The sequence below is a fragment of the Porites lutea genome, chromosome 10 (assembly GCF_958299795.1).
Source record: "Porites lutea chromosome 10, jaPorLute2.1, whole genome shotgun sequence".
Lineage (NCBI taxonomy): Eukaryota > Metazoa > Cnidaria > Anthozoa > Scleractinia > Poritidae > Porites > Porites lutea.
Window position 1 is genome coordinate 31,706,785 of NC_133210.1, and position 25,121 is coordinate 31,731,905.

Here is a 25,121-nt window from a genome sequence, read left to right on the forward strand (position 1 = left end):
TTTGAAAATTACATTGGGGCGGCCAAGGCGATTTTTTTAGCGGTAGCCGTTAGAGAGAATGCATGAGAACCGCTAAAATTGGGCCTGATCTCAGGTTATAAGCGGCGTGATAAGCGCGCCGGAATCGGAGTCAGAAGAATTAGAGCGTTTCCATTTCTTCCGACTCCGGTTACGTTCCGCTTATGATCTAGTGAAAACCAGATCGTCGTAGTCGGAAGCAGAAGCAGAACGATAAACCAATCCCGGAGCACGTTCTCACGCTTTGTGATTTGTTTGGTTCTTCCGCTTCTGCTTCCAACTCTGACAGTCCGGTTTTTACTAGATCATAAGCGGGACGTAAGCGGAATCGGAGCCCTGTTTTCACTCGATCATAAGCTCTACGCTTTTGATTAAGACCCCGACTCCGACTCTGTCGCTAGTGGAAAGCAGCGTTAATTTTGAGAAACTCACCAGAAAGTTGTTTAGCGCAGCGGTACTCGCAAGACCATTCAGGACGAAATTACTGTTTAGGGCATGCGGATTTTAAGACTTTAAACTAAATAAGGCCTCAGAACGGATTGCAAAATGAACAGAATCGCTTGTTTAGTCCTAAATATAACTAAATTGAAAAAAAAAACATCATTGTCGCAAGCAGAAATATAATATATAGTACTACTTTGACTATGTGTTGTAGAAATGACCTGTTTTCAGGGGTGAATCAGCTTGAGCTTTACTCAGATTGGTCCTAAAGTTCCAACAGTGATCAAAATGAATTTTCTCTTTACAATATCAAACCATCATGAAAATACCGTAAAATTCCGAAAATAAGCCCCGGGGCTTATAGTTTTCAAAGGCCCTTTTTGAGGGGCTTATATTCGGAGGGGCTTATCTACGGAGGGAAATTTGCGTTTCAAAATCGATTGGGCTAGCCTTATAAATGGAAAGAAATTTACTGTTTTTTCTTTGTCTTACTTGTATGTGAGGGCAATTTCCAAGTACAAGCCCCCCCATGGGGCTTATATTTGGAGGGGCGATTTAACGGAAGGTTTTTTGCATTACGAGTTTGGGGGGCTTTTATTTGGAGAGGCTTATACATGGAAGGGCTTATTTTCGGAATTTTACGGTAAAAGGTTAGGAGAAGTAATAAACTGATGAACAAAGGAGAAGTATTTTGATCTTTTATCAAGTTCTCTCGACTAATTCTATAAGGCAATGTGTGGACACTAGTGTGGAGAATTTGTTTTTTGATATTGGTGCTTAAAGGGTTAAGGGTAGAATTCTACTTGTCCGATGAGCATTCACGCTCCCATCACATAGTAGTTAACCCCTGGGTTATTTTTACCCTTTAATTGCTTATCACTTACAGAAAGGTTTTAAGATCTAGACTACACTTTCGGTCTTTTAAACGTTGCTTTAAAAGTTGAATGGCGTTTGTGTTATTTTGTGATTTGTTGTAGGAATCTTGGGGGAGCGGCAACCCTAAGCCTGAACATGAATGGCCGTCAGAAGAAGATTGGAAAGAGTGGTTCCCCAGTCTCTTTTCTCACTCATCAAATGAATCATAGCCGCAAAAGCAACAGGTTGGTCCTCAACATTTGCTAATGAAAATCGAGTACAATATTTCCTGAGTTTGGTTATTTCTTGAAAAAAAAAAAAACAAACTGAAAAAAAAACATTCCGTTTAAAAAAAGTATGGTTTTCTCTTCAGCTTTTCAGGAGTTCACTTATCATAAGCTGAAACTGGGGGCACAGGAAATGTATTTTGTATCATAGTAGTTTCAGGCTGTTTTTTTTTTTCTTGTCGCGATTTCATAAAAACTGAGTCAAATCAAAACAGTGGAGTTGAATATAAGTCTTACTTATAGTAACAAGTTACTTCTGTTGTGTTAGGCTCTTAGCTCACTTCTTAATCTTTCAGTCATACCAAAACCAACGGTTCTGTCATGTACAAGAACAATATTTCAACCGACTGCAATCCGTTTTGGAAACGACCTGAGGTTTCCTTCATACGTTTTTTATCGTTCAGGAAGTCGATTTAATTGTTTTTAAGTGGAAAAAAACTTGCTGATTTTTGTCAGACGTAAAGTTTATACAAGCCGGATGTTGGTCTTTGTGATGTTTATTGACTTGCAAATTTCACCGTTATCGCTGTAGCAGAGCATTTTTACGCATTTTAAGCAAACATGGAGCTTGAGGCTTGGATCAAACCAGTCAACAGTAGACTGAGGTTCTGTCTTTGTATAGTCTTGTTTTCATGACTAACAGAAAATTTTCTTTTTTGCTCAGTCATCTTATGGGCTTTTTAACTCTTATCCTGTTTTCCAGGCGTTCAGATAGTGGCAAGTGCCACTCTACACTATCAGGCTCATCAACTCTTGTTTTATTTTACCATTCGCGCAGATTCCGGCAGAGACTCGCCTCAGTATTCACGACTCACCATTCTTCGCTCACGAACAAGACACCGCGGGAACATTTCCAGCGCCTCCTGATCCTACTGGTAAGGTTTATTGTCCCCTACCCCCCCCCCCCCACACCCCACCCCACCCCCACAGTTTCTTGCCTTGCTAATCACAGATGTAACAAAACCTATTGGCGATTAACTCCCTGAGCACTAATAAGAAGTTGTACATAAGTTCGTTACGGTCAGACGTCAGTTTTCTTTTCTGAGATTTCCTTCTTTTTTAATAATTGCGGTGTAGACGTGCACCAAGTTGCTGTTGTCACATCCTGTCAGTAATTTTGATGAAAGAAATCGGACTTTCACGATTATGTTTATTCATTAGTCTGTTTATAGACAAAAAAGGTACTCAACGTGGTACTACCCGGCATGAGTATTTGACAGACCAGGCCTTACTACCATATACAAAAACGAAAAGCATGTTAATTGTTAGAACAGTCACTGAGGAAGTTTAAAAGGAAAAGATCCTCTTTCTTCTGTTCCGATGTAGATATTTTCCGGTGTTACCTAAAGTGAGCGTTGTTTGCACTAATTATTTAAACTTACGTAGTAAAACGAGGGGCCATAACATTAAGAAAGGATAAATGTTCTTGAAGTCTATCAGTCTGAAATCGATGGTTTCCTTTATACCATCATGTGACCTGGGATCATTATCAGATTACTTCCTTTAGCTGATCCAATGTTAGCAGGGCCGTCCATTCCTACTCTTGGGATGCAAATGTCTCCTTTTTTTCCTCAACAGCTGATCCGATGTTAGCAGAAGCGTCTATTCCTACAGCGCATGGATCCCGCCACGGTCTGGTACCACAAGTACAGTATTCAAAGCATGTTTCCTCACCAGTTATCCACACCCATCATCACAGTGCCCCATCCACCATCTTTACACCTAGAGAATCCTTGTCTACCGATCCGCATCTCATCAGTGGTCCTGGCCCTTCTACAGTCACACAGGACGAGCCCATTGATGAGGTAATGATGCCGGACAAGAGCGATGGGCCGGATTCATATTGCTGTTCTTGTATATTAATTAGTTTGAAACAGTGTTAAGGGTTATTGAGAACGACTTGGCCCTTCTACAGTCACACAGGACGAACCCGTTGATGAGATAATGAGGCCGGACAAGAGCGATGAGCCGAATTCACATTGCTGTTCTTGCTTATTAGTTTGAAACAGTGTTAAGGATTATTGAGAGCGACTTTATGGATCAGTCGTTTACTCAATAACAAAGTTGTTGATAGGAATGTTATTGAGCGTTGCTAGCCCCAAGAGCGTTAGAGCTAAAGGTAGTACCTTTACTTTCGTGGTCGGAAAGTTTTGAGGACTTTGTTCTGTATTCATCATCCCTGGGATGCCTGTGTGGATCAGACGCCTCAAACTTGTTGATAGGAGCGGCATTCACCCTCGCTGCGCTCTAACGATGTAAGACACCTGGAGGACACTAACACCCGTAATGAAGATTAAAAGAACGAAAATGCCATTGATTATTTGGAAGCGATTTGGGTGAGATTAATAACAAACAAAGATGAAACGGGGTTGGTCGAGAGGGGTCGGTTTGACTGACATGTTTCTCTTTAGAAAGAGGCGTACCTTTTTGGTTTGGCCAAATCTTGAAAAAATGGAATTTTGCTGTATTAACCACGGTATAAAAGTTTTGAACTGACTTTTCTGCGTGGTGAACCGTATGTTTTTCTTTGTTTACTCCATAGGAGATGTGGCCACAGACTGAGATTCAAGATTTGCACCAGCTGGAACGCTTGTCCCTTAAAGAGGTAATGAGGCCGGGTAACGATCAGTCCTTTCAAAGGCACTGTTTTACAGCTGTTTCGGATAACACGCGACGTGCGTTGTCAAAAACGTTTCAGGATTTTGGGTTTTTCTGCGATATCAATCAAATCGTTACCGTAGCATCCATTGTGTTTGTCAAATAAAGGTGGCAATAAGGAAGGAAATGTTGGCGGGAGCGTACCGTTTCGTTTTCACCCTCCCATATCTGTGTTTCTTCTGGATTTGGACGCTGTATACGAACAATCTAAACTTGCCATGTTTAAGTATAACGAAGATTAAAAAGACTTAGAGCTAAGGTAAAACTTACTCCGCTATTCAAAAACACGCGACCGAACTCTGAATTTTAAAAGCAACGAACCGGGAAATACACAAAACGAATTGAAATCCACTAATCACAAATCAAAAACAGATCATATATGGCCATCAGAAGACTATTGGAAAAGGCGGTTCCCCAGTCTCTTTTCTCACTCATCGAATGAATCACAGCCGCAAAAGCAACAGGTTGGTTATCAAAATTTGCTAAAAAATCGAGTATAACATTTTCTGGGTTTGGTATTTACTGCTCGAATAATCCGTTTCCGAAGTATCTCTGGTTTAGAAAACGACCTGACATTTACTTACGTTTACCACCTTTCGGGAAGTTTTTTAAAGCGTTTTTAAGTACACTTTGAAAAAGTCGCTGACGGGACCTTTGTGATACTTATTGACATGAAAGTGTCAACGTTCTCACTGTACTGAGTAGAGCCTTGTTACGCATTTTAAGCAAACATGGAGCTTGAGGCTTGGAACCGACCAGTGAACAGAAGATTGGTTCAGCGACTGAGGTTCTGTCTTTGTAGAAGGATTTCTTTTTTCTCAACCGGGGACACCGAGTGCTGGTCTCTTCTCTGCAGTTTTCCAATCATTCTACTGTAACTAAACTCTATATACTAGTTAGGCGCGGACACCACTCTGAGACGGACAATTGGAGTTGGTATCCATCTTAGAGAGATTAGGGTCTGCTGATTATTTCCCAGATCATACACTTAGCTGATCGGAGTAATCTTAAAACTGTCATAACTGTTAGCAGGAGATCACATGATTACTTTGGTTCCGTACTGATTTCGAATATTCTGTCTTTGGTTCCTTTTTCAGAGGGACACTCGCCCTAGTGCTCAGGACGTGCCGTCAATCGATCCTGGAACCGCGGGACCAGTTCCAGCGCTTCTCCATTCTGCTGGTAAGGTTTTCATCCGTGTTACAAGGAAAACAAAATTCTGCTATTTAATAGGCTAATAACGCCGTGACTGACTTGAGTGCCAAGAAGACAATGTAGGACTTAACGTAGTGCTGCAACTTGTATTAAGCGGTCCGGTCATCCTTACTACAATACACAGAAACAGGCCCCGGTTTTTTTAATAGTTGGATAGCGCCACCAACGAGGAAAGTCACTAACCAGAGGATAAATATTTGAGAAACCAAAACTTTCATGCATTATATTGTGAGATACCAAGTGAATAGCACAGTTTACCTTTTGAACAGCTAGCGCTGAAGGCACTTTTCTCCTACAGTATGTCTTCTAATATCTCCAAAATGGACATCTTCTTGTGTTTACTTCACTCAAGGAGGCGGTGCTTTAGTTTCTAATATTGTACAGTAACCTAAGAAGGCGTAAAATGCTAGAAAAGGAGAAATCTACTTAAAGAACACGAGTGTGAAACCAGCCGTTCACACTGTACCTCTGTGTTAACTCGCGAAATCTTAATTTTTATCTTATTTTCTCTAGGAGCTTCCATTCTTACGTCGCATTTCTCCAGCCACAGCCTGGCACCCTGCAGTGAACACCCCCTCCGTCATAGAGTGCTGGAATCACCATTGCAGTCATGGCAGCCGCGAAGTACATTTCCAGGGTACCCGTATCCCAGCAGTTCAGGCATTTCTACAGTTGCTCTCCGTCCGGTTAACTCTGGATATCTTCCCCTGTGTGGAATGCAAGATCCACCACAACAGAGAGTTCAGCCGCAAAATACAATGCCGTGTGATTTAAATCTCGAAGGTTCCGCAGTCAGTTACCCGCAAGAAATCCCGGGATTTCTTCCCCCACATGGAATGCAAGGAGCGCGTCTTCATGGATGGCAACCACAAAGTACGATGTCAGATGATCCATATCTCATTGGTCCTGGCGTATCAACCCATACCCACTCCACAGTTAATTTGGAAAGTCTCATCCCTCATGAAACGCTGAGATCCCCGCAGTATGGATTTCATTCGCAAAGTGCAAGTCCAAGTTATCCGCAACTTCAGTTTAGTGTTCCTGTTACGTCTTCCGTGATACACACGCCAGTAATCCCCGGAAACCGCATGAGAGCCCCACTGCTGACATCGCAGCCACAAAGTACAAGTTCAGGTGATCCTTATCTTAGTGGTCCTGTCACGCCTTCAGTCACGCACCCGCAAGTAATCTCCGGATATTTCTACCCGTATGGAAACTGCATGAGAACCTCACTTCTGGCACCGCAACCGCAAAGTGCAAGTTCAGGTGGTCTACATCTTGGTGGTCCTGTTACGTCTTCAGTCACGCACCCGGCAGTAAACCCCGGATATTCTTACCCGTATGGAAACCCCATGAGAGCCCCACTGCAGGCACCGCAGCCGCAAAGTGCAAGTCCAGGTGATTCGTCTATTAGTGGTCCCATTACGTCTTCAGTGACGCACCTGCCAGTAATTCCCGGTTTTCTTTCTCCGCACGGAATACTAAGTTCACCACCGTCTGGTATGCAGGGAGGAAGTTCAGAAGTTCAACACGAACGAAATCCTTGGACTGAATCTGGTACTCGGCCCAGTCAATAAGTGGGAATGAATTTCTTATGGTGTAAAATTGTATAAATTTTCTAATTTAAGCCTAATTAGTGCTGAAGTTGTCTTTGTAATATGTATTTATCACTTTTTGCCAAAAATCTGTTATTCTTCAGTACAATTCGGCAGCGAACACAACACATTCTTTTGGATGAATCTAACGCAAGTTTCATAAGCAAGAATACTACAGTGTACAAAAATTCCCAAAAATGTAAAATATGTATAAATTCTATTTTTTTTCTCGGTTGTATTTCAGTAGATTTCTTGTGTATGTATTATTCTAATTAGTATTTAATAAAAGTTTTCGTCTGGGAAAAACTGCTGTGCGATTTCTACTGTCTTTAAGTCTGGTGTAATATCAAGCTTTTGACAGTGTTTTATCACCAGATGAAACACCTCGAAGTTCGTCAAAATAGTCAGGTCTCTTAAGGTCGGGATCGTTACAGAGCTGACAAAAGCACCAAACTTTGCACAGCGATAGCTTATTGCAGTACCATGAATATTAGAGGGGGTGCCCAATGCAAATATGCCACTCAAGCGTGCTAAACCGGATTTAATTATTGTAAATTTCACCTGCTGGGGTCCCTGTGGTGTTTTGATTGAAAATTGTTATTTAATACCTTAAATCACTCTGAATTCTATTCTCATGTTGCAAACAACAATTTCACTCGAACATCTGGCATTCCCGTCCATTATTAGCTTATTGATTGTATAATTAAGTTGATTATTACTGTGCCCTTAAAGCAAGTCCACAGTCCGCCCACGTTTTCATAAGTCATTTCTAAGATGGCCTCGTCTTTGCTTCATAACTGGCAAGTACTCAGCTTCTGGGGTTCTCTTCTCCTTTTCTAACGTACTTCAATTAGAGGAGGCCTTATTGTGTGGCTTAAGTCTTATTTATCAAGTATTAGTTGTCATTACATGTCACTTTAAGCTGAAGAAAGCGTATGACATAGCGATTCAAACACAAAATTTCAGAAAAAAGAAATTGTCAAAGAGTCTGTTGTATCACATATTATCAGGGATTTATAACAGCTATTTATGAAGAGCAAATAACGAAATAACAGAACCCAAAATAGTTCTTTCCTAGGGAGGTAATTAATTTTTCAGCTTAACATAGGCCTGGATGCCTTTCAGTCTCTCTTTATCCAGTTATCTGCTGGAGGCAAGTGCATGTTTTGACAGAGAAGCAAGCACCGTGGCACAAGTCATATCATTTACAATTCCCGCAGTTTTTCTAAGCTTTACAAAGCAAAAACAAACAAAAAAGAATCTGGTCTCATAAACGAAAAAAAGAAACAAGTTACCCCAAGCTTCAAAAAAACAGCACAGTTTACCTCGAAGAAGATCTACAGAGAGTGCAGAATAGATGTCTAAATGTCATTGGTCTCCCTAGGAATACTGTTGAGTCACTTGTAACTAGGCGTCAGAATTTGACGAGGAAAGAATTTAAACGTATCCTAGAATCAGAAGCACATCCTTGTAAACGTTTTTAAGACAAGCCAGTGGATCATGGCCATAATCTAAGATCTTGTAAGAGTAACCCAGCGCACCTCAGAATACCTGTATCACGCACTGTTAGGAACAAACAATCATTTATTCCAAGAGGTGCTAAACTTAACTTAATTTGATATGTATATATAATATGTAGTGTTTTGAATTTTTATTGTAATATTACCGTAATTCTTATCGCTAAAGGTAATAAATAAAGGTTATTATTATTATTAGTTTATCATGAAGCCTCTACATTTGGCACTGAAGCGCTCATGTCCAAAAATAATAACAGCTTATCAAGTCGTAAAAGTGAGACTCAAGTGGTACAAGACTGACTCAAATGATAAATGGTGAATGGTTTAACTGCTGAAACTGTAGAAAGGGGGCCGGGCTAACTTTTAGGGCCTGTTTACATGGAGGAGGGGGACCCCGGGTAGGCATGGTAACCCACTTAGGTGGGGTAACCCGCCTGTCCATATAATCTCTCATTTTCATTTGATCACGGTTACATGATAGGTGGGGTCACCCTTCAAGGTGGGTAGCCCGGTCTGCCACACCAGGTAACCCTCTCAGCTGAGGTCAAATTTTGCCATGTTAACGTTTCAAGGTGAGGTAACCCAGGCTAGTCGGGGTCGGATTCGTGATACATCAAATTCGCACAAAATTCACTTTGGCGCCAGGTGGCTTCACATAATTATTAAAGGTAACGGTGCTTAGCGACCATTCAATAATCTTGAAAACTGCACCCCAGGATGGCGGGGTTGTACGATTGCATGTAAAGGGGGGGTTATCTGTTTACCCCACCTAAGCAGGTTACCCCACCTACCTGGGGTCTCCCACCTTTATGTTAACAGGCCCTAAGTCTCAGGAACCGTGAAACTGGCAATAAACGGTATACCTAACCCGGGACTAGCTGTGATACTACTTCCATCTTCAAGGATGTCAGCATAGCAGCCAAACGAGCCATTATATCGGTGTAACACGAATATTAGTTTGCGGTTGTTTCATGCGTCTCGTTTTGAGAGTTTTTTTTTGTGTTCGTTTTTGTCAGCATCTCTAAATATCAATCATGTTCAAAACACCCCTACTAACAAAATATTTCGTAAAGCTCTTTAGAATGATATTCAGCAATAAAAACAAGGTGTGACCGGGAGCCGATTTCTTGGCTCCTGGTGTGGCAACATAGGCATAAGTGAATGCAAAGTTTTGTAGCATGTAATCTGTCAGATATCTGTTTGAGTGGTCAAAGTTGGGACTGATGGGCTTCTTTTTCATGACCACTCCATTATTATAAGGGACCAGGCCATAATTATTGTTGACCCTTGCTTTTTTTTGGTATTTTCTGTAATTTTCCACAGCATTATTTTGTGAAAAGTTGGTAACTGAATTGCTCTTTAGGAATTCATGATCGTAAGATTTCGTAACCACGGGGTATTCGCCTAATTGCATCAAACAAACTACATTTATTTTCATAAATGATGCATCATTGGTTGGCTAAAAGAGGCCTTGTTCCTGTAAATTTCAGCTCTTCTGAAGTTAGTTTGTTTGTTAATTGTAACGCACGCGACGACCTTCCTTTGTTTTGAAAGATCGTATAGACCTACCATGAACACTCTGGTCCAAGGGCTCTGAAGTGAATGAGCCACTTACATGTGTCTAGGCATGCAGGGACCTCATACACTTCTTTTTAAATGCAAATGTGTAAAATACAAAGAGTGTTAAAAATTCCTGGAGAGGCATATTTTACAAACTCGTCCCCAGGGCTTAATAAAAAGGTAGAAAAAGGTGAAGCGACCATATTTTACGTCAATAACTCGTGACAGTAATAACAACTGACAAACTTAGGGTCGACGGTGCGCTACTTTTACCCCCCTCTCTCCATTAATTCTCCGTTTTAAGGGTATTTAGAGCTAGTCAAAGCTACACAGAAAGGAGAGAAGTTGAAATAAGGATGTGTTGACACCGGGGATCGAACTCGGGACCTCGCACACCGAAGGCTGCGCACTAACCAACTGTGCCAACTGTGTGTAACAAGAACTAAACATTGCCAAATTTAAAACTTAAAAATTTGAAACAAATGTTTTTTAGCCAAATCAAACAAGACGAGTACTCACCACAGGGCACCCAATCTGCTATTATAGGTGAAAGTTAACCCCCCCTTTTTTAGCTGTAATTAGGATCATTTGTAACGGGCACCCCCTCCAGTATTAATCGGTAGGTGGTAAGGAAGCTCTGTGCCACATTTGACACTTTTGCCACGTCTGTAACGATCCGGCCTATATTTTGCACTAAGAGACCTGACTAAAAATACTCCGCTGGTTCATCTGGAGATCAAACACTGCGTCTCATACTTGATAAATTACATAGCATTAAGAACACGCACCTCAGAATTGTTTCGGTGGAATATCTCTCCTTTCAAACTCATAAAACTCCTTTTCCTTTTTTGATCTCGAGAAAGGATTTGCTTAAAACTTACTGTTATTGTTACCCTGTTTCCCTTTGTCATAACATTCCCTGAGGCGGGTAGTATCAATAAGGTATAGCCAGCTCTTAAGTCAGAACTCCTCGTAAATTGTGATTACTAAATGTGACTAATCTTCTTACGCGTCATCTCAGTTCTCTGCGAAGCGTTCCCTGACATTACTGAAATAGTTTTTCAAGGTTTGTAATAGTAAGAAATCTCCAAAAGTAGTACTACTTTCCTTCCATCCCAGTCTCCCACGCAACGCTCTAATGGAACACGCAGTACCCACCCACTCCACCCTTAATTTATACTATGCATCTGACTATGTTAGCAGAGGTGACCAAAGGTCACAATAAATAGTCTACAAATTTAAATTGTGATGATTTTCCATAGTTAGACATCACTTTACTAGGCTACACAGCATTTTTAACGGAAAGAAGCTTAATATTTTGAGCATAATGAGCTGGTTGATACGTTAACTAAGTATTGTAGACACACTTGTCCTTGTTTCTAATTATCGGTTAATGAAATATCAGTAAATAAAACAACAACAACATCAAAAGACACCTCGAACGTTTGACATTAGAGGTCTAGCCAAGCCTGTGGTCGCAAGAAAGTCTTTCTCCTTAGCCTGGGGAAACAGACGCCATTGGGCGACGCCACTAACGGTTTCCACGCGAAATGACGTCTGAGAAACGAGCGCAGGAATTCCACACTGATGACGCGTTTATCCGCCCTGGTGGTGACGCGTCATCAGTAGTGAATTTCTGCGTTCGTTTCTCAGACGTCATTTCGCGTGGAAACCGTTAGTGGCGTCGCGAAATGGCGTCTGTTTTTTCAGGTTACTTTCTGCTCTCTTTTTATTGCATTCCCACTGACTGAAAATAATGTGGTTCTGTCTTGGTTTACTAAGGTAATACCATCGTCTTTGTGAAGAAACGATGGACCGATGGGAAACTGGCACGGTAACTGCACTCTAATTGTCAAGTTAAGAATTGCGCCCGCGTTATCCTGTCGGCAACGGCAGGAGCGGAGAGGCATGAGTGACATGCGTACATCATCAAATCATTCCAAGAACGATAGCTCCACCGATGATTCTAATCACAAAATCATCATCGTCGTCTGTGGTTTGGCGAATTTGCGGTGTTCTGCTGGGTGCCGCCTTGACTCCGCCTGTGGAAAGCATGAGCGAAATGGGTTCTAACGAGTTCACGAAGTGCGCGCGCGCGCAGCCATGTACGTATGTGTACATTCTCATTCTCAGGGCCCGTCGGTTTTTTTGAAGTGCTCTTTGAGGACCAACCGAGGGGGTGGCTCTAGTGACGAGAATAGGGACTTTAAGATCAAACGACGCGACGGCAATGAGAACGTCGCTTACATGTAAAAGGTGAATTTGCCTTCTTACAGTCTTTATCGCAATTATTCCTACCCACTTACTTTGCCAAATGTAGGCGAACCCTCCTAGGGTTGATTTCCTAGGGACCATATCCAAGTACAGAAAGAGAAATAAAATTTCGTCGATGCTTGTTTACGTCATCCACAAAAAGCGAAATTAGGCATTTTCACGTCGTAGTCGTGCAAAAACGGGCAAAGAAATGTACAAAAAAGCGCGGTGCACGTGCAAAGTTTTTGTTCTGCTTATAAAACCTATTGTTTTTCTGATGTTCTCGTTGTCGTCCCTAATAGCCGATGAGTATGAGCGCCGGGGCACTTGCAGGACATGATATTTTGCAAAATCGCGCAAAAGTTTACAATAATCATTTAGTTTTGGCAAGTACTTGTTCTTTATGAGATATCCAAATCATTATAAACAATTATATATTGGATGAGGTTTTTGTGATATCCGGAATTATCAAGGCCGAGGTAAGTGTTATCAGCCGAACCAAAGGCACCGTCGCTAGGAACCTGAATTGATAGTGTCATTGGAAATCACGCATTGCGTGCGTAACCTACAAATTAGTCAGTTATCACAGATAACTAACTAATCTGTAGGTTGCGCTAATTTTCAAATTAGCTGTAGGCTCTTAGCCAGTAAGAAGACAGATAGTGAGTACAATGTATAATAAGTATTGTAATTGTATCACTGTTTAAATATAAGTACCATTGTTTTTAGGCATTTCAGTGAAAACAAGTAGGTACCTAAATTCCTTTTTTCTTCTTCTTCTTCTTTTATTATTATTATTATTATTATTGTTATTGTTATTATTATTATTATTATTATTATTATTATTATTATTATTATTATTATTAGTATTAGTATTAGTATTTAGTGCAGAAAGTTCCAAAACTCAGAGCGGAAAAATAAGAAACAAAACGAATTTTTCGTCCGAATCACCCAGATTCCATCAGCGTTGTGAGGTGACAGTTTGCGTGACAGAAAAGTTACGAATCCCCAAGAGCGGATTGTAAATCGATGATAGGTTCAGTCCTTCATCCCTCTTTGGAATTTTTGATAATTAATATAGAATAACAACGAGAGTCTAAAGCTTAAAAAGTCAAACCAAAATAAGATGACCATTTTCAAGTCAATAGGTTTAAAAGTGCACAAAAATACAACAGAGAGAAGAAAAAAAATTGGGTTGTAAATTGTGTTCTTCTTCCAATCGGACAAACCATTTCCGTCTGAACAAAAACAAAATTCGAACATGTTATCGTCCTAGCACTTAAAATCAATCGTTGTAAATAAATAAAAATGTTACTGCATGCACAACTTTTATCGGTGCTAATTCCTGGTAGCAGGACCAGAAGCAGAGTAAAACTAGCTCCATTTACCAGCAAAGACAAGAATCCTTTGACGAACTTATCCATGGTGAAAGAAATTATTCTATTCTTGCTGATAAGGACAACGCAGTTAGTTCCAACACAGAGGGCATCAACTAATTGACTATGAGACATTCAAGTATCCGATCAAATTGCCGTGGGACAGTGTATGCTAAAAATGAATGTTATTCTACAGTCAAACCTCTTTAATACGGAGAGCAAAGGGACAGAACCAATTGTCCGCTTTACAGAGGTGTCCGTAAATTATAGAGGTAGGGAATGTATTTTTTATTTTGCATTTCTGGGAGTAAAGAGGACGGGTGGGAGGGGGGGGGGGGGGACGCCCAATAGATCTCATTATCAGTATCCCGTATTGAGATGTGACCCTGTATTTGGGTGAAATTTTTTGCTCAGTATTCCAGGTTTTCCCCAGTTTTCTCCGTTTCGAAACCCAGAAGAATCTCCATGTTCTATTCATAAGCATTAAAAAAGGAAAATGTAAATAGTATTGCAAGCATAATGGACAAAAAACAACAAAGAACCTTTGAAAGAGACACAAAATGGCAGGATGCAAGAACCCAGAGTATAAATGCTGAGTTAATAGGCTGCCTCAATACTACGATTCAGACTGACAGAGTTCACATGTCTCCCCATTGCTGTACTACATGTATGTTTGCACAAGGTGAGACACACAAAAGAAAATCAAATCAGCTTGCTCAAAGAGCAAGACGTTAACTCAGTTTACTAGCCTCTGGTGGGGCTCCAAGAAGCTAGCCCAAACTGTATTCAGTCTGTTATTTTTCTTAACAAGCCATGAAACTTTGCTTTACCATTCGGCTACTTGAAAAGAAAACAACACAAAAGCCCAACTAATGTTTTGCCAGCCCTTCATTGTGTTGAAATGAATGCTAGGAACATGTTAACAAATTAAAAGAACTCTAGGTAGAAGCTTGCAAAGTGAATTCCATTAATTTCCACTTGTTGCAGTAAACTGATTGTTTCTCTTTCACTCCTTAGTTATCGTAGAGACTACAATAACATTTTCAGTAGATTAAACCTCAAAGAAGGTACCCAGTATATCAAGAAATTGAAGTGTATTTGCACTTCCAAGTTATTCTTTTTCTTTGTCAAAATCAACTTCGAATCAATGGACTGCCACATCATTAAGAATTAAGGATCAATAACATTCAATTTACCTTTATCTTTTGCAGTGAGGATCACTGGACTGCAAGATAAGTGTCAATCATATTAAGCCGAGTCCTTCACACAACAACAGGGCTGTGTTCCAGCAGTGCTAGATGACCCCTGCTGGTGACGTAAGCTATTCATAAAAGAAACATGCTATGCTCCCCGGATTTTATAGTTTCAGAGCTTTAGGGATCACTATGATTGAAGATTGCAGTTGCTGTCGTTTGCAAGAAATATCAGGCAACAATGTTGTGATATTATTTCAGCGGAATGTTCAATATTGCTACCCCAGGAATTGACTCAACAGTGTTAGAACATTGCTGAACATTCAACAACTAGCATTACTAGGGTCTAACAAAACTAGTTTTTGTAATGACCAAATATTTTTGGTATTTATTGCTGACCAACTATAATAATTATTATTGTTACCCAAAATTGTTGGAATGGGTTTTCTTCTGAGCATGTATCTGTATAAGCAGATCTGTTGAAATTAACAGACTATAAAGATGACATGCTTCAAATTTTAGGTACAGCATTAACAATGGTTATACTGTAAATGTAACATTTCAGACTTTCATACTAGTTACCATTTTCATACTAAGTAATCACAAAAAGAAATCCAATTTCTAGTAACAAAAAATTGTTCATTTTTAATTGTGACTCATACTAGTTACCAGCAAGTATGATTCATGACAATGTTCCTCACAATTTACCCATTTTAGCACTGTAAAACATGCTAAGATTCCAGCAGTCTGATAGTAATCCCTTTGGCATGACTTTAAAGGTACTCAGAATGTTCTGCCGCTATATTTGTACTGTTGACAAAAATTGTCATAAAAATGTCAAAGAGAGTACCTTGACAATCAAACATGCCATCTAGAAAGAGCAATGCTTCAGAAGGTAATTTGTAAATAGGTTATCATCTGAATGTCAACATCTCTTATCTTACTTGAATTGTAAATGACTGAGGCATCTCGGATGTTTAACTCTGTTGACAAATCCTAGTGCTTATTCCTGTTTTTCTGAACACAAATCTTGTAGTGTCTTTCTTCTTCTTTTTGCATCTTCTTGGTTTCTTCTTCTTTTTCTTAAATCCTGCAATAAAAAAGGGAACAATATTTAAAGATCCATAAATGTTGCATGAGTAAGACCTTGTTTCCTTTGGAGACATCATGTTCTTAGCATCATGATTACTACATGCAGCCTTGCCTGTCACCCCAGGGGATATAGTCAGGTATAAAACTAACAATATTAAATTATTATTGCAATAAAGGGTGGATCAGAATTGGCAAATAGCCTGTGTAGCAACCATTTTGGCAGTAGTTATTACTCATCCACTTGAGTTATTGTGAAAGCTCTTGCAGATGTTCAATAACTTGCATGGAAATGCTAACTACCCGGACTAATGATAGAGTCAATAATTATTGTGATCAGAGATGGTACACGTTGGTTGTTGGGCCAGTATACTGCCACTCTCCCTTTACTTTTACATGTAAGAATTTGGTGAGGTTTTACTCTCAGACCTGCTGCTTATACCTAATACGTGCACAGAGATAGTTATTTAAGACTCCATACAAATCCTCTAAAATTGACCTTCGAAGGATTTGCATGCAGTTGTCAGAACATAAGGATGCTATAATCCTCGCCCAAAATCCCTGAAACACCTATGCACGTCCCTTTCCCCCTGCAATGTTGAGATGTTATTGCAAAGTTGTATGGCTACAACAACATTGCAAAAGGGAGGGGGAAAACAAAAGGGAGCAGAATTTTCCAAAGTGTTTCAAGGTTTTTGTCTAAGATTGTCTAAAGTGGCGGGAAATTTTCGGAGCATGCGCAAGAAATGTCAAATAAGACTTAAACATTTTTAGTGGCGACTACGCGCCTGCCTTGCATCTGTAACATCTGTTGTAATGATGATGTACATGTTTGTTGTAGTTCGATAAATTATGTGAATTTTTTTTTCTGAATGTGAGAGGAGAAGGTGAAGTGTCTAAAGAGAAGAGTTGTGTTGAAAAGAAATTTTCACTTGAAAGGGAGTGAGTGTATGCAAGCAGAATTTGCAGTTGTGAGCTGTTCTGTCGCATTAGAACTGTGTAATAAATATTGTGCTAGGACCTGCAAAGATTTAGCACAAGAAATGTCTTTGCTAGAACAGCCAATTTACAGAAGTATTTTTTCCTTGATAAGAGTAATTTCTGAAGGTAAATGTTAGGCAGGTAACTTAGAACTGACTGTATTTCTATTGAAATGGGACTCACCCCGAATTAATTCCGTTATGCTTGTGTTGTGTAATGTGCACAGGTCACGGTTTACCCCAGCGGTTTACCATTAGGTTTTCTCAGTGTCAGTGGATTTCAAAAAGTCGCAGCACGTATTTATATCTGCAAACAAATGCAGACATGTAACGTCTTTAATAACAGCATTGTTTCCAAAGTGTACGACTGTTACTTTCTAGTGCGGTCTGCTCACAAAGAGAAAAGGGTCAACGGTTTACCGTTGTTAAATATGAAAGTAACGCTGTTGACATCTTTATTTTATTACACAGTATGGTTAACCGTTGTAAAAACCCTGAAATTCACGCTGTGGCCAGATCTGAACTTATGAGCGACGGTCAGGAAATATCGACCATCGAGTGGCAAGAGTTGAAAAATCAATTGCCTTCATTTTTTGTCGCATAAATAGCATTTAGGTAGATAAGTAATCTGATGTAAGTTGTTCTCGCAAAAAGCCTTTTATTTTCGAGAAAAGTAAGAATATCAGTTTTCATGGTCGGAGTCTCCAAATGGCCGTATTTTCAACCCGAAATTTGCTAACATCAACTCTCCTCGCGTTCGCAAATAAAGTTGCAAGGAGAAATTTGGACACTTTCCGTCAATAGAACAATTCTTCTTCTTTCACTACAAGATATTTTCAAAGCAATATCAAGACTCGTTGAACAAACATAATTCAGAAACAAAGAAAAGGTGTTTACGGTGACAAAAACTTTAATTTAGTAGTTGTTTTCTGCGGTATTTTTCTTCATGTGGTATAGCTCCAAATTTTCCCGGTCCTTGTTTATTCACACATTTAGACATTCATCTAAAGCATACCTGAGAATTGGCTTGGGTTCTTTTAGGTAGCCTCCAAACGAAAGCATCAAAGTCCGGTAAAAATAGTGAAGCGTGACCAAAATAACTTATTTAACGGCTCCAAGTTTCCTCGATCGTAAAGTAAGAAGACGAAATATCTTCATGTTCCGTCATCCTTAGCGAATTACCATTGTTAAAGTCCATATATTTCGATAAAAAGTGAGTGCCAGAAAAAGCACATTTGACTTTTTCTTCTTCAAAATACTCGGGATCGAAAATGTTACTCTTTCAAGAATTGCGTTGCGTTACTATCGTGATTCCGTGACTGTCATTTGAACGGCTTCGTCTCTTCAAACGTACGTTATGTCACATGCAGTCACGGAACAGATTGTCACGCAGAGTCGCCGTCTGGTAGGGTTCAGCGTTTCAAAATGGCTACAATTGACCCAGTTTCACCTTTTTACCCCACTCTTTGATTGGAAAAAGAAATTTTGCAATGGGAAAACCTATAAGAAGTACAAAAAAACTAGCCTAAGGCTGTAAATATCTACTTTTGTGCCTTTCAAAATTGGCAGTGTTTACACAATTACCGCCAGCCTGCCATGAAATTTCCTGAACTTTGATGGTGTCTTACGGAGATTACATTCAATAACCCAAGCCAATTCCCAGGTATGTTTTAAATGAATGTCTAAATGTGTGATTTAAATAGCATTAAGAGAATTTGGAGTTATACCACATGTTAAATATTGCCATCGAAAATGAGTAACGAACTTAAGTTTTTGTTATCCTGAAAACCTATCCCTCATTTTTGAATTATTTCAGTACGACGAGCTTCGCTATTGCCCTGAAAGTATCTTTTAGTGGAAGAGAAAGAATTTTTCTGTTCATGGAAAGAGTCCAAATTTCTCCATGCGGCTTTGTTTGCGAACACGAGGATTGTTAATGTTAGCGAATTTCAGGTTAAAAATTAGGGCAGTCTGAGACTCCGACATCGAAAACTGATCTTCTAATTTTTCTCACAAATAAAAAGCTTTCGGCAGGAACAATCTACTTGAGGTTTCTTATCTACCTAAAAGCTATCTATGAACAAAAAAATGAAAGAAATTGATTTTTCAACTCTTGCCACGAAATTAAGATTTTGGTCGATTTTTCCTGACCGGCGCTCTTAACAGTTGGGTTGGATATTTAGTTAACTTCATATCAAACCGTTTTTTAAGCTACAAAACACACATCTGAAACAGAATAAGAGCAAAAAACAATGGTAAACCGTGGCGTTAACACGGGGGGTTAACCGATGACTGTTTACATTATGCAACAGATGCATCACGCAATTATATCGGGCTGAGTTCTATTTAAATAGAACTCAGTGAGTTGCTCAGTATCGGGTTAATTTGTTTTCTTTCCTTGAATTTCCTGAATTTCCATTCTGCGCTGCATACGGTTATCCATCAAGTTTTATCACATTTTTTCTTCTCTATACTGCAGGTATTAAGAATTGTATTTTTCATTTCCATTTTGTCCATTCTGTGAAAAATTACTTTTCTCTCGCATTTGGCATGCAAGTCTCCACTTACTAATTAAAATATGTTCACTATTGGATTTAAATCAGTTCTCACTGATATCATGTCTTGGACAATTCTGCATTGACTGCATTGGGTCCGCTGTTGGAAATTAGTAATGTTGGCCAAACCCTTGTCTTCTTGGTTAGCTCCCTGTTCTGAATAAAGTTGGTATTGTAATTTTTTCTCCTTAAAATCGAGAAACAGTTCTTGAAAATTTGAGCGGTAAAAATTGCCAAGAAAGAAATTCTCGTCATACATTTAAAGCCCTTAAACTCAAAACACCTTACGCTATAGGTCACTCTTGCTGTTTCTTTGAGCATGCCGCCACGTCTGAATAGCGTGTAATGATAACCTGATGGCCTTTTACACCTCACACAATCCTCGCCAAAAATCCCGGAAACACCTATGCACGTCCCTTTCCCCCTGCAATGTTGAGATGTTATTGCAAAGTTGCGTGGCTAAAACAACATTGCAAAAGGGAGGGGGAAAACAAAAGGGAGCAGAATTTTCCAAAGTGTTTCAAGGTTTTTGTCTAAGATTGTAGTATCTCACTGTCAGTTGGTGCAAACACACTGATTTTTGGTCCAGAAGCACTTTTTCATCTTGGTCTCATAGAGGATGACAACAAATCCCATAATTTCATACATTCTCATTTCTGTTATGTCACACTTTGTTACTCAATTCAGTCAGGGGTGAGCTGGATGAACAACCACTCAATTTATTCATCATTATTAATTTTTATCAACATTTTTAATGACTGATTTATCATTCACACCCCTGACAATGTTCAAAATCAAAATTTTAAAACCTCTTTTTATAAAAATTCTACTACAAATATTACCAAATGACAAGACCAGAGAATTTCGTCCTCACAATCACAGTTAGAATTACATAACACATCTCCCCTCAACTAATGAAGTGAAATGGATATCAGATAAAAAAGACTTAAATACCTCCTCTTTTAAACATCTGTTCAATGCTCTTTTGATATCATTGCACTCGCCTAGGAATTTCTTAACAGGATGCTGTAAAGAAAGGCGAAAAAAAAAAATTGTATACAGCACAAGAACATGGCCAAGCAGGCACGTGTTTACAGCACAACACGTTTAACTATTAACCTGTTCGTGACAGCTATGCAGTTGCTGTATCATTTCTAGGCAGTGGCCATGAAGATGAGGCGCTAAAGAGGGATGCATAGCTTGCGAGAATTATCCTTTAACATTTAAATTTTCTCGTCACATAGCCTATAAACAGCTAAATTGTACTTCTTTGCAAGTTACAACTCTGAACAGAACGTTTAGCAGCCACGCCTTCTGAGTACCGTTGTTTTTTACTGTATATAAGATACTACGAAAAATGACCCACAATATTTGAACCCGGCTTCCGGTCCCTTTTCCGGTTTGCATTACTGTAACCGGATTTTCTAACTTTCTTTTAGAACGCCATTTAGTATTAAACTTGGTTAGTGATATAACACTTAAGTGGCATAAAAATAGTATTAGTATATGGCTTATATTTTTATTATTTCCCGCATGATTTTACGGTTGAAGAATTTACGGGCGAGGTCCGAATCTACGGTCTTGTGATCCACCTCGGTCCGTCCTCGTGACGAGGTTTTCCCCGGAAAACGGGCAGCAGTTACCTGTTATATCGGGAAACATTCATTTGAAACTGGCTTGTTCCGGCGTAGGTCGGTTCCAGAAATAAAGAACAACAATTATCGACAATGTTATTTGGAGGGAGTTCGTTGACTCGATCTGTTACTAATGGATGTTCGGCTGTTCTTTTGGTTGCCAATTTGGCTTTTTGGTGGGTATATCTCATTTGTAGACTGATTACTTATGTCTATGTATTTTGATAAGCCACCTTTAAAAGGGATAAATTCTTCAGCAGGCCAAGCGGCGTTAATTTGTAGGGACTGCAATACCACAGCAGGTGAAATTCAAAAAACGGCAAACTGATCCTTACTGCAAGGCGAGGGAGAAGTCAACAAAAGAATAAAGCGAGACTACGAGTAGTCCCCCATTTTTCCTCAGGGATAGTAGAGCGAGCAAAACGCGAGCGTGCGTGAAAAAATGGGGGACTACTCGTAGTCTAGAATAAAGCAGAAAATATATATTTAAACGAACCATTCTGCAGGCTCGTGGAAAACGGGAGAGCACCGTTACGCTACGCCAGAACAGAAATCCCAATTTTGTTTTCAATGTTTCCTTTTATTTGTGTTTTTTTTTTCTATTAGAGTCACGGGGGGAGAGGGGCCTGGGGAGACTGAGAGATTTTTTTTGTTTTTATTTTTTAAGGTACGTTTGGGAGGGGTGGGAAACGCTGCACCGGAAGTAAAAAATCCTTCCCCAAATAAACACCGAGTCTTTAAAGAGGAAGTTGTAATCGCCCCACAGACATTTAAGCGTGGTATGACAAACTCATATAAGAGGTCAGGCAAAAGACAGGACTGTTAAAAAAATTGGAATAAAAAATATCTTGAATAGAAAGTACGCCCGAATAAACTTCAGATTCCAACAACCGTAGGGTCCAGCAAGCCAAGATGAAAATATCACAAAGGGGGGAGGGGGAGGGGGGCTTAAGATGAAACTATAACGGTAGTCTGAATGTCTTCGACGCTATTACCCAGGCCTTGCATAAGAGATGGACTCTCTGGGATGATGGACTGTGGTATACAGTATACCGGTACACAAAAGGTAAAAACATGCCTTTATCAGTGTTTTTCTTTGGCTCAATACTAGGTGTCTCTGCGAGTCAGTGGTACGTATCTAAACTCAATGGAACTGTTGAAGACGGTTGTGGCCTAGTAAAGTCTCACCCTTGTAAATATATCTACCAAGCAACTACGCTTGCGCACGAAGGCGACGTCATCAACATCGACGGGTCGGGAACGTCACGTGATCCATACCCCTGCGATGTCGACACAAGAATGCACATACAGCACATAGCCGGTATTTCGATTGCCAGCTACACAACTCAAGCTTTTGTTGCTTGTAGAAACAAAAGCTTGCAACTTTCTTGCGATTTCAGAAACAGCTCTTCTGGCGGTATCTTTTTGGAGGGAATCACTTTCGTAAATACCTCCCTGAATCTTGTCGATTGTTCTCTTAAGATGTCAGGGGTCATGTTTGTTAATAGTTCTAATGACGCTTTTTCTCTTAATTTTTCACGTGGTTTTACTGGAAATATTAGTATTTCTGGTTGCACGTTCTACAACATCAGTGGCAGTGGTATCAAGATTCGCGGTGATTCGGTGAACTTGAACATAACAGATACGTTCTTCACTGAAAATAAGCTCCGTATGAACAGCTTAGAGAGCGCGCTCCTGAGTATTTCACCGCAAAGCTTGTCCGCTCAAATTCAAGTTAACTTAAAGAATATCAATGTCTTAAGAAACAACTGTTCTGGAAAAGCATGTATGGAAATTCGATCGGGAAGAAATGGACTGATAATAATGCAGATGAAGTTCGGGAGTATTGACAATAACTGTGTAAGAGAAAGTGTGATTGACATCAGAGGCACTTCTGTCATAAACTTAACGAAGATTCACTTTAGGCAAAACATTGGCAGGGCTATAGTCATTCTTGATGGAAACTCAGTTCAACTTGAAATTACTAGGAGTACGTTTTTCGAAAATAAAATGGCAAAGTCAATGGAGGATAGGCATGGAGGAGCCCTAGGTGTGACAGGATTCAGACAAGGAGCCCTCGTTTTCATGTCCAGGACACTTTTTCGCTCCAATGCGGGGATTAACGGTGGCGCATGCGCATTCACTGAGTTAACTTTACTAAAGCTGGACATCAAAAGATGTCATTTTATTCAAAACGAAGGCTCTGGCACATCTGGCGGCGCGTTGGCCGTTGGAACAATGGATTCCCATCTAAACAATGCCACTATCAATATTCACGATTCAAATTTCACTGGAAATAAAATTTATAATGTGAATCATTTATTTAGCCTTGGCGGGGGTGGAGCCATGGCATTCTATGTGGATTACATGAAGGATCTCCTACTTATAAACACCAGTTTCGTCGAAAATGCTGCCGAACACAAAATTGCTGGAGCTATATACGTTATGGTATTGAGAACACTTTATCAAGACATTTTATTCCTTAACTGTGAATTCATCAGGAATTCAGGCGCTGTAGAGACAGGGACCTTGCATTTAGTTTTGTTAACGTCACCCCAAGCGCGGGTTTATTAAAAACAAAGCCAGTTTTCTCGCCCAAAACGACATTTTGTTACGGTTCCGAGGGTTCTTGAAGATCGATTCTCGTACCATTCAACATAACTGTGGGGGAGGGGTATCCTTTCAACACACGGGTGATGTATCCTTGGAGAATACTTTGATAAGCGACAATGACAACTTTATGATAAGTCTCAACGCAGGAATTAAGAGCAACGCAAGTTTTAAGCTAACCAACGTCTCGATCCTAAGAAACAACTGCAGAGGGAAAAGTAATATTTTCCACGTGTCTATGAATCAATCGCCATATTCCTTGAGTTTTCAAGGGAGTGCCTTCGAGGACAATTTATGCCAGTCAGGGGTGGTAGAGATTTCTGGCATGTCTGACCATTGCCTGGATACCAGTGTGATCAGTTTAGGTGCAATAGTAGCCATGAACAACACCCTGTTTCGTGGAAATTCTGTTGTCGTAAAAAGCGCGCTATCAATAATTAACGCTGATGTAGTCCGAATTGAAAACTGTTCTTTTAAAAACAACTTTGGAGGCGCCTACGGATCTCATTTGTCAGTTCAGCTACGTTCGACCAGATTAACAATTTTCAAAACGAAGTTTTACCAGTCGGAAAAGTCTAACATCTTTAACACAACAGAAGACCAGCCATATCATGGCTTCTTAAAGGTAACAAGTTTTAGAAACATAAGTGTTACCGAGAGCTCATTTATTTCTGATCCCCTCAGCTATGACGGAGAAGGTCTAATCTTTGTTGAGGGTGCAAACAATGTTTCTATGGACCATTCCGTGAAAATTCAATCCCCGGTAGGAAGCAAGCTTATATTCCATAACTTTCCACATTGGGAAACCATCAACAAGAAGACCACGTGGCATTGCATTGCGTATACTCTGATTGATGGTACGCCTTGAGGAAGCCCAACAGCCATAAACACAGCTTTCAGTAGTGGTTATGGTTGTTCCATTTTTTTTTCGGGTTTTTCCCTTTTCCAGCTTCCCTTACCGACTTTAGTATATTTTAGTCCAAAAAAATATTTTTTCCTGCCGCGCCCTTTACCCAATATGAATTTCTACTCTTAAAAGAAACATTTAGAAATGGTAGTCTGATTTTCAGATTTTAATACAGAATTGAAGGGAGTGTAAATTCGAATGCAAAACTGCATTCTCTGAGGCTGGCAGAGACTTTCTAAAATGAGTCCGTTTTTGGATCGGTAATTAGGTCAGCAGGAAAAACTTCTCGCGGCTCATTTCCAATTCGTCCCTCAAAAAAGTCGTATGGTGGCAAATCTTAGGCTGGCACTAAAACTAACCAGGGCTCCAAGATTAGCC

General features: G+C 39.9%; 2 protein-coding genes across 6 annotated transcripts in view; one reads left to right on the plus strand and one right to left on the minus strand.

Moving 5' to 3' along the window:
- LOC140951195 (uncharacterized) overlaps window positions 1–7,375 on the plus strand; it is a 187,889-nt gene extending 180,514 nt beyond the window's left edge. For all 5 annotated transcript variants that reach the window (XM_073400419.1, XM_073400423.1, XM_073400422.1 and 2 more), the window contains 5 exons: window positions 2,380–2,476; window positions 3,180–3,406; window positions 4,144–4,206; window positions 5,357–5,441; window positions 5,988–7,375. In XM_073400419.1, the coding sequence (XP_073256520.1) occupies window positions 2,380–2,476; window positions 3,180–3,406; window positions 4,144–4,206; window positions 5,357–5,441; window positions 5,988–7,051 (1,536 nt within the window). In that variant the 3' untranslated portion in view covers window positions 7,052–7,375. The remainder of the gene's footprint in view (window positions 1–2,379; window positions 2,477–3,179; window positions 3,407–4,143; window positions 4,207–5,356; window positions 5,442–5,987) is intronic.
- Window positions 7,376–15,386: 8,011 nt separating this feature from the next.
- Window positions 15,387–20,895, minus strand: LOC140951201 (COX assembly mitochondrial protein 2 homolog). Its single transcript, XM_073400430.1, has 3 exons — window positions 20,712–20,895; window positions 20,547–20,618; window positions 15,387–16,058 (listed from the first exon to the last, which is right to left on the minus strand). Exons 1-3 carry the CDS (start codon window positions 20,787–20,789, stop codon window positions 15,972–15,974), a joined length of 237 nt encoding a protein of 78 aa, XP_073256531.1. The 5' UTR covers window positions 20,790–20,895; the 3' UTR covers window positions 15,387–15,971.
- Between the last annotated feature and the right edge of the window lie 4,226 nt (window positions 20,896–25,121).

What these genes read in the sequence shown, in the direction of transcription:
- LOC140951201 (XM_073400430.1), bottom strand. Translation starts at nt 20,789, where the DNA reads ATGCATCCCTCTTTAGCGCCTCATCTTCATGGCCACTGCCTAGAAATG. An exon ending in TGCATAGCTGTCACGAACAG is followed by an intron (nt 20,619 to 20,711) that starts GTTAATAGTTAA and finishes CTTTCTTTACAG; the next exon opens with CATCCTGTTAAGAAATTCCT. An exon ending in ACAGATGTTTAAAAGAGGAG is followed by an intron (nt 16,059 to 20,546) that starts GTATTTAAGTCT and finishes TTTTTATTGCAG; the next exon opens with GATTTAAGAAAAAGAAGAAG.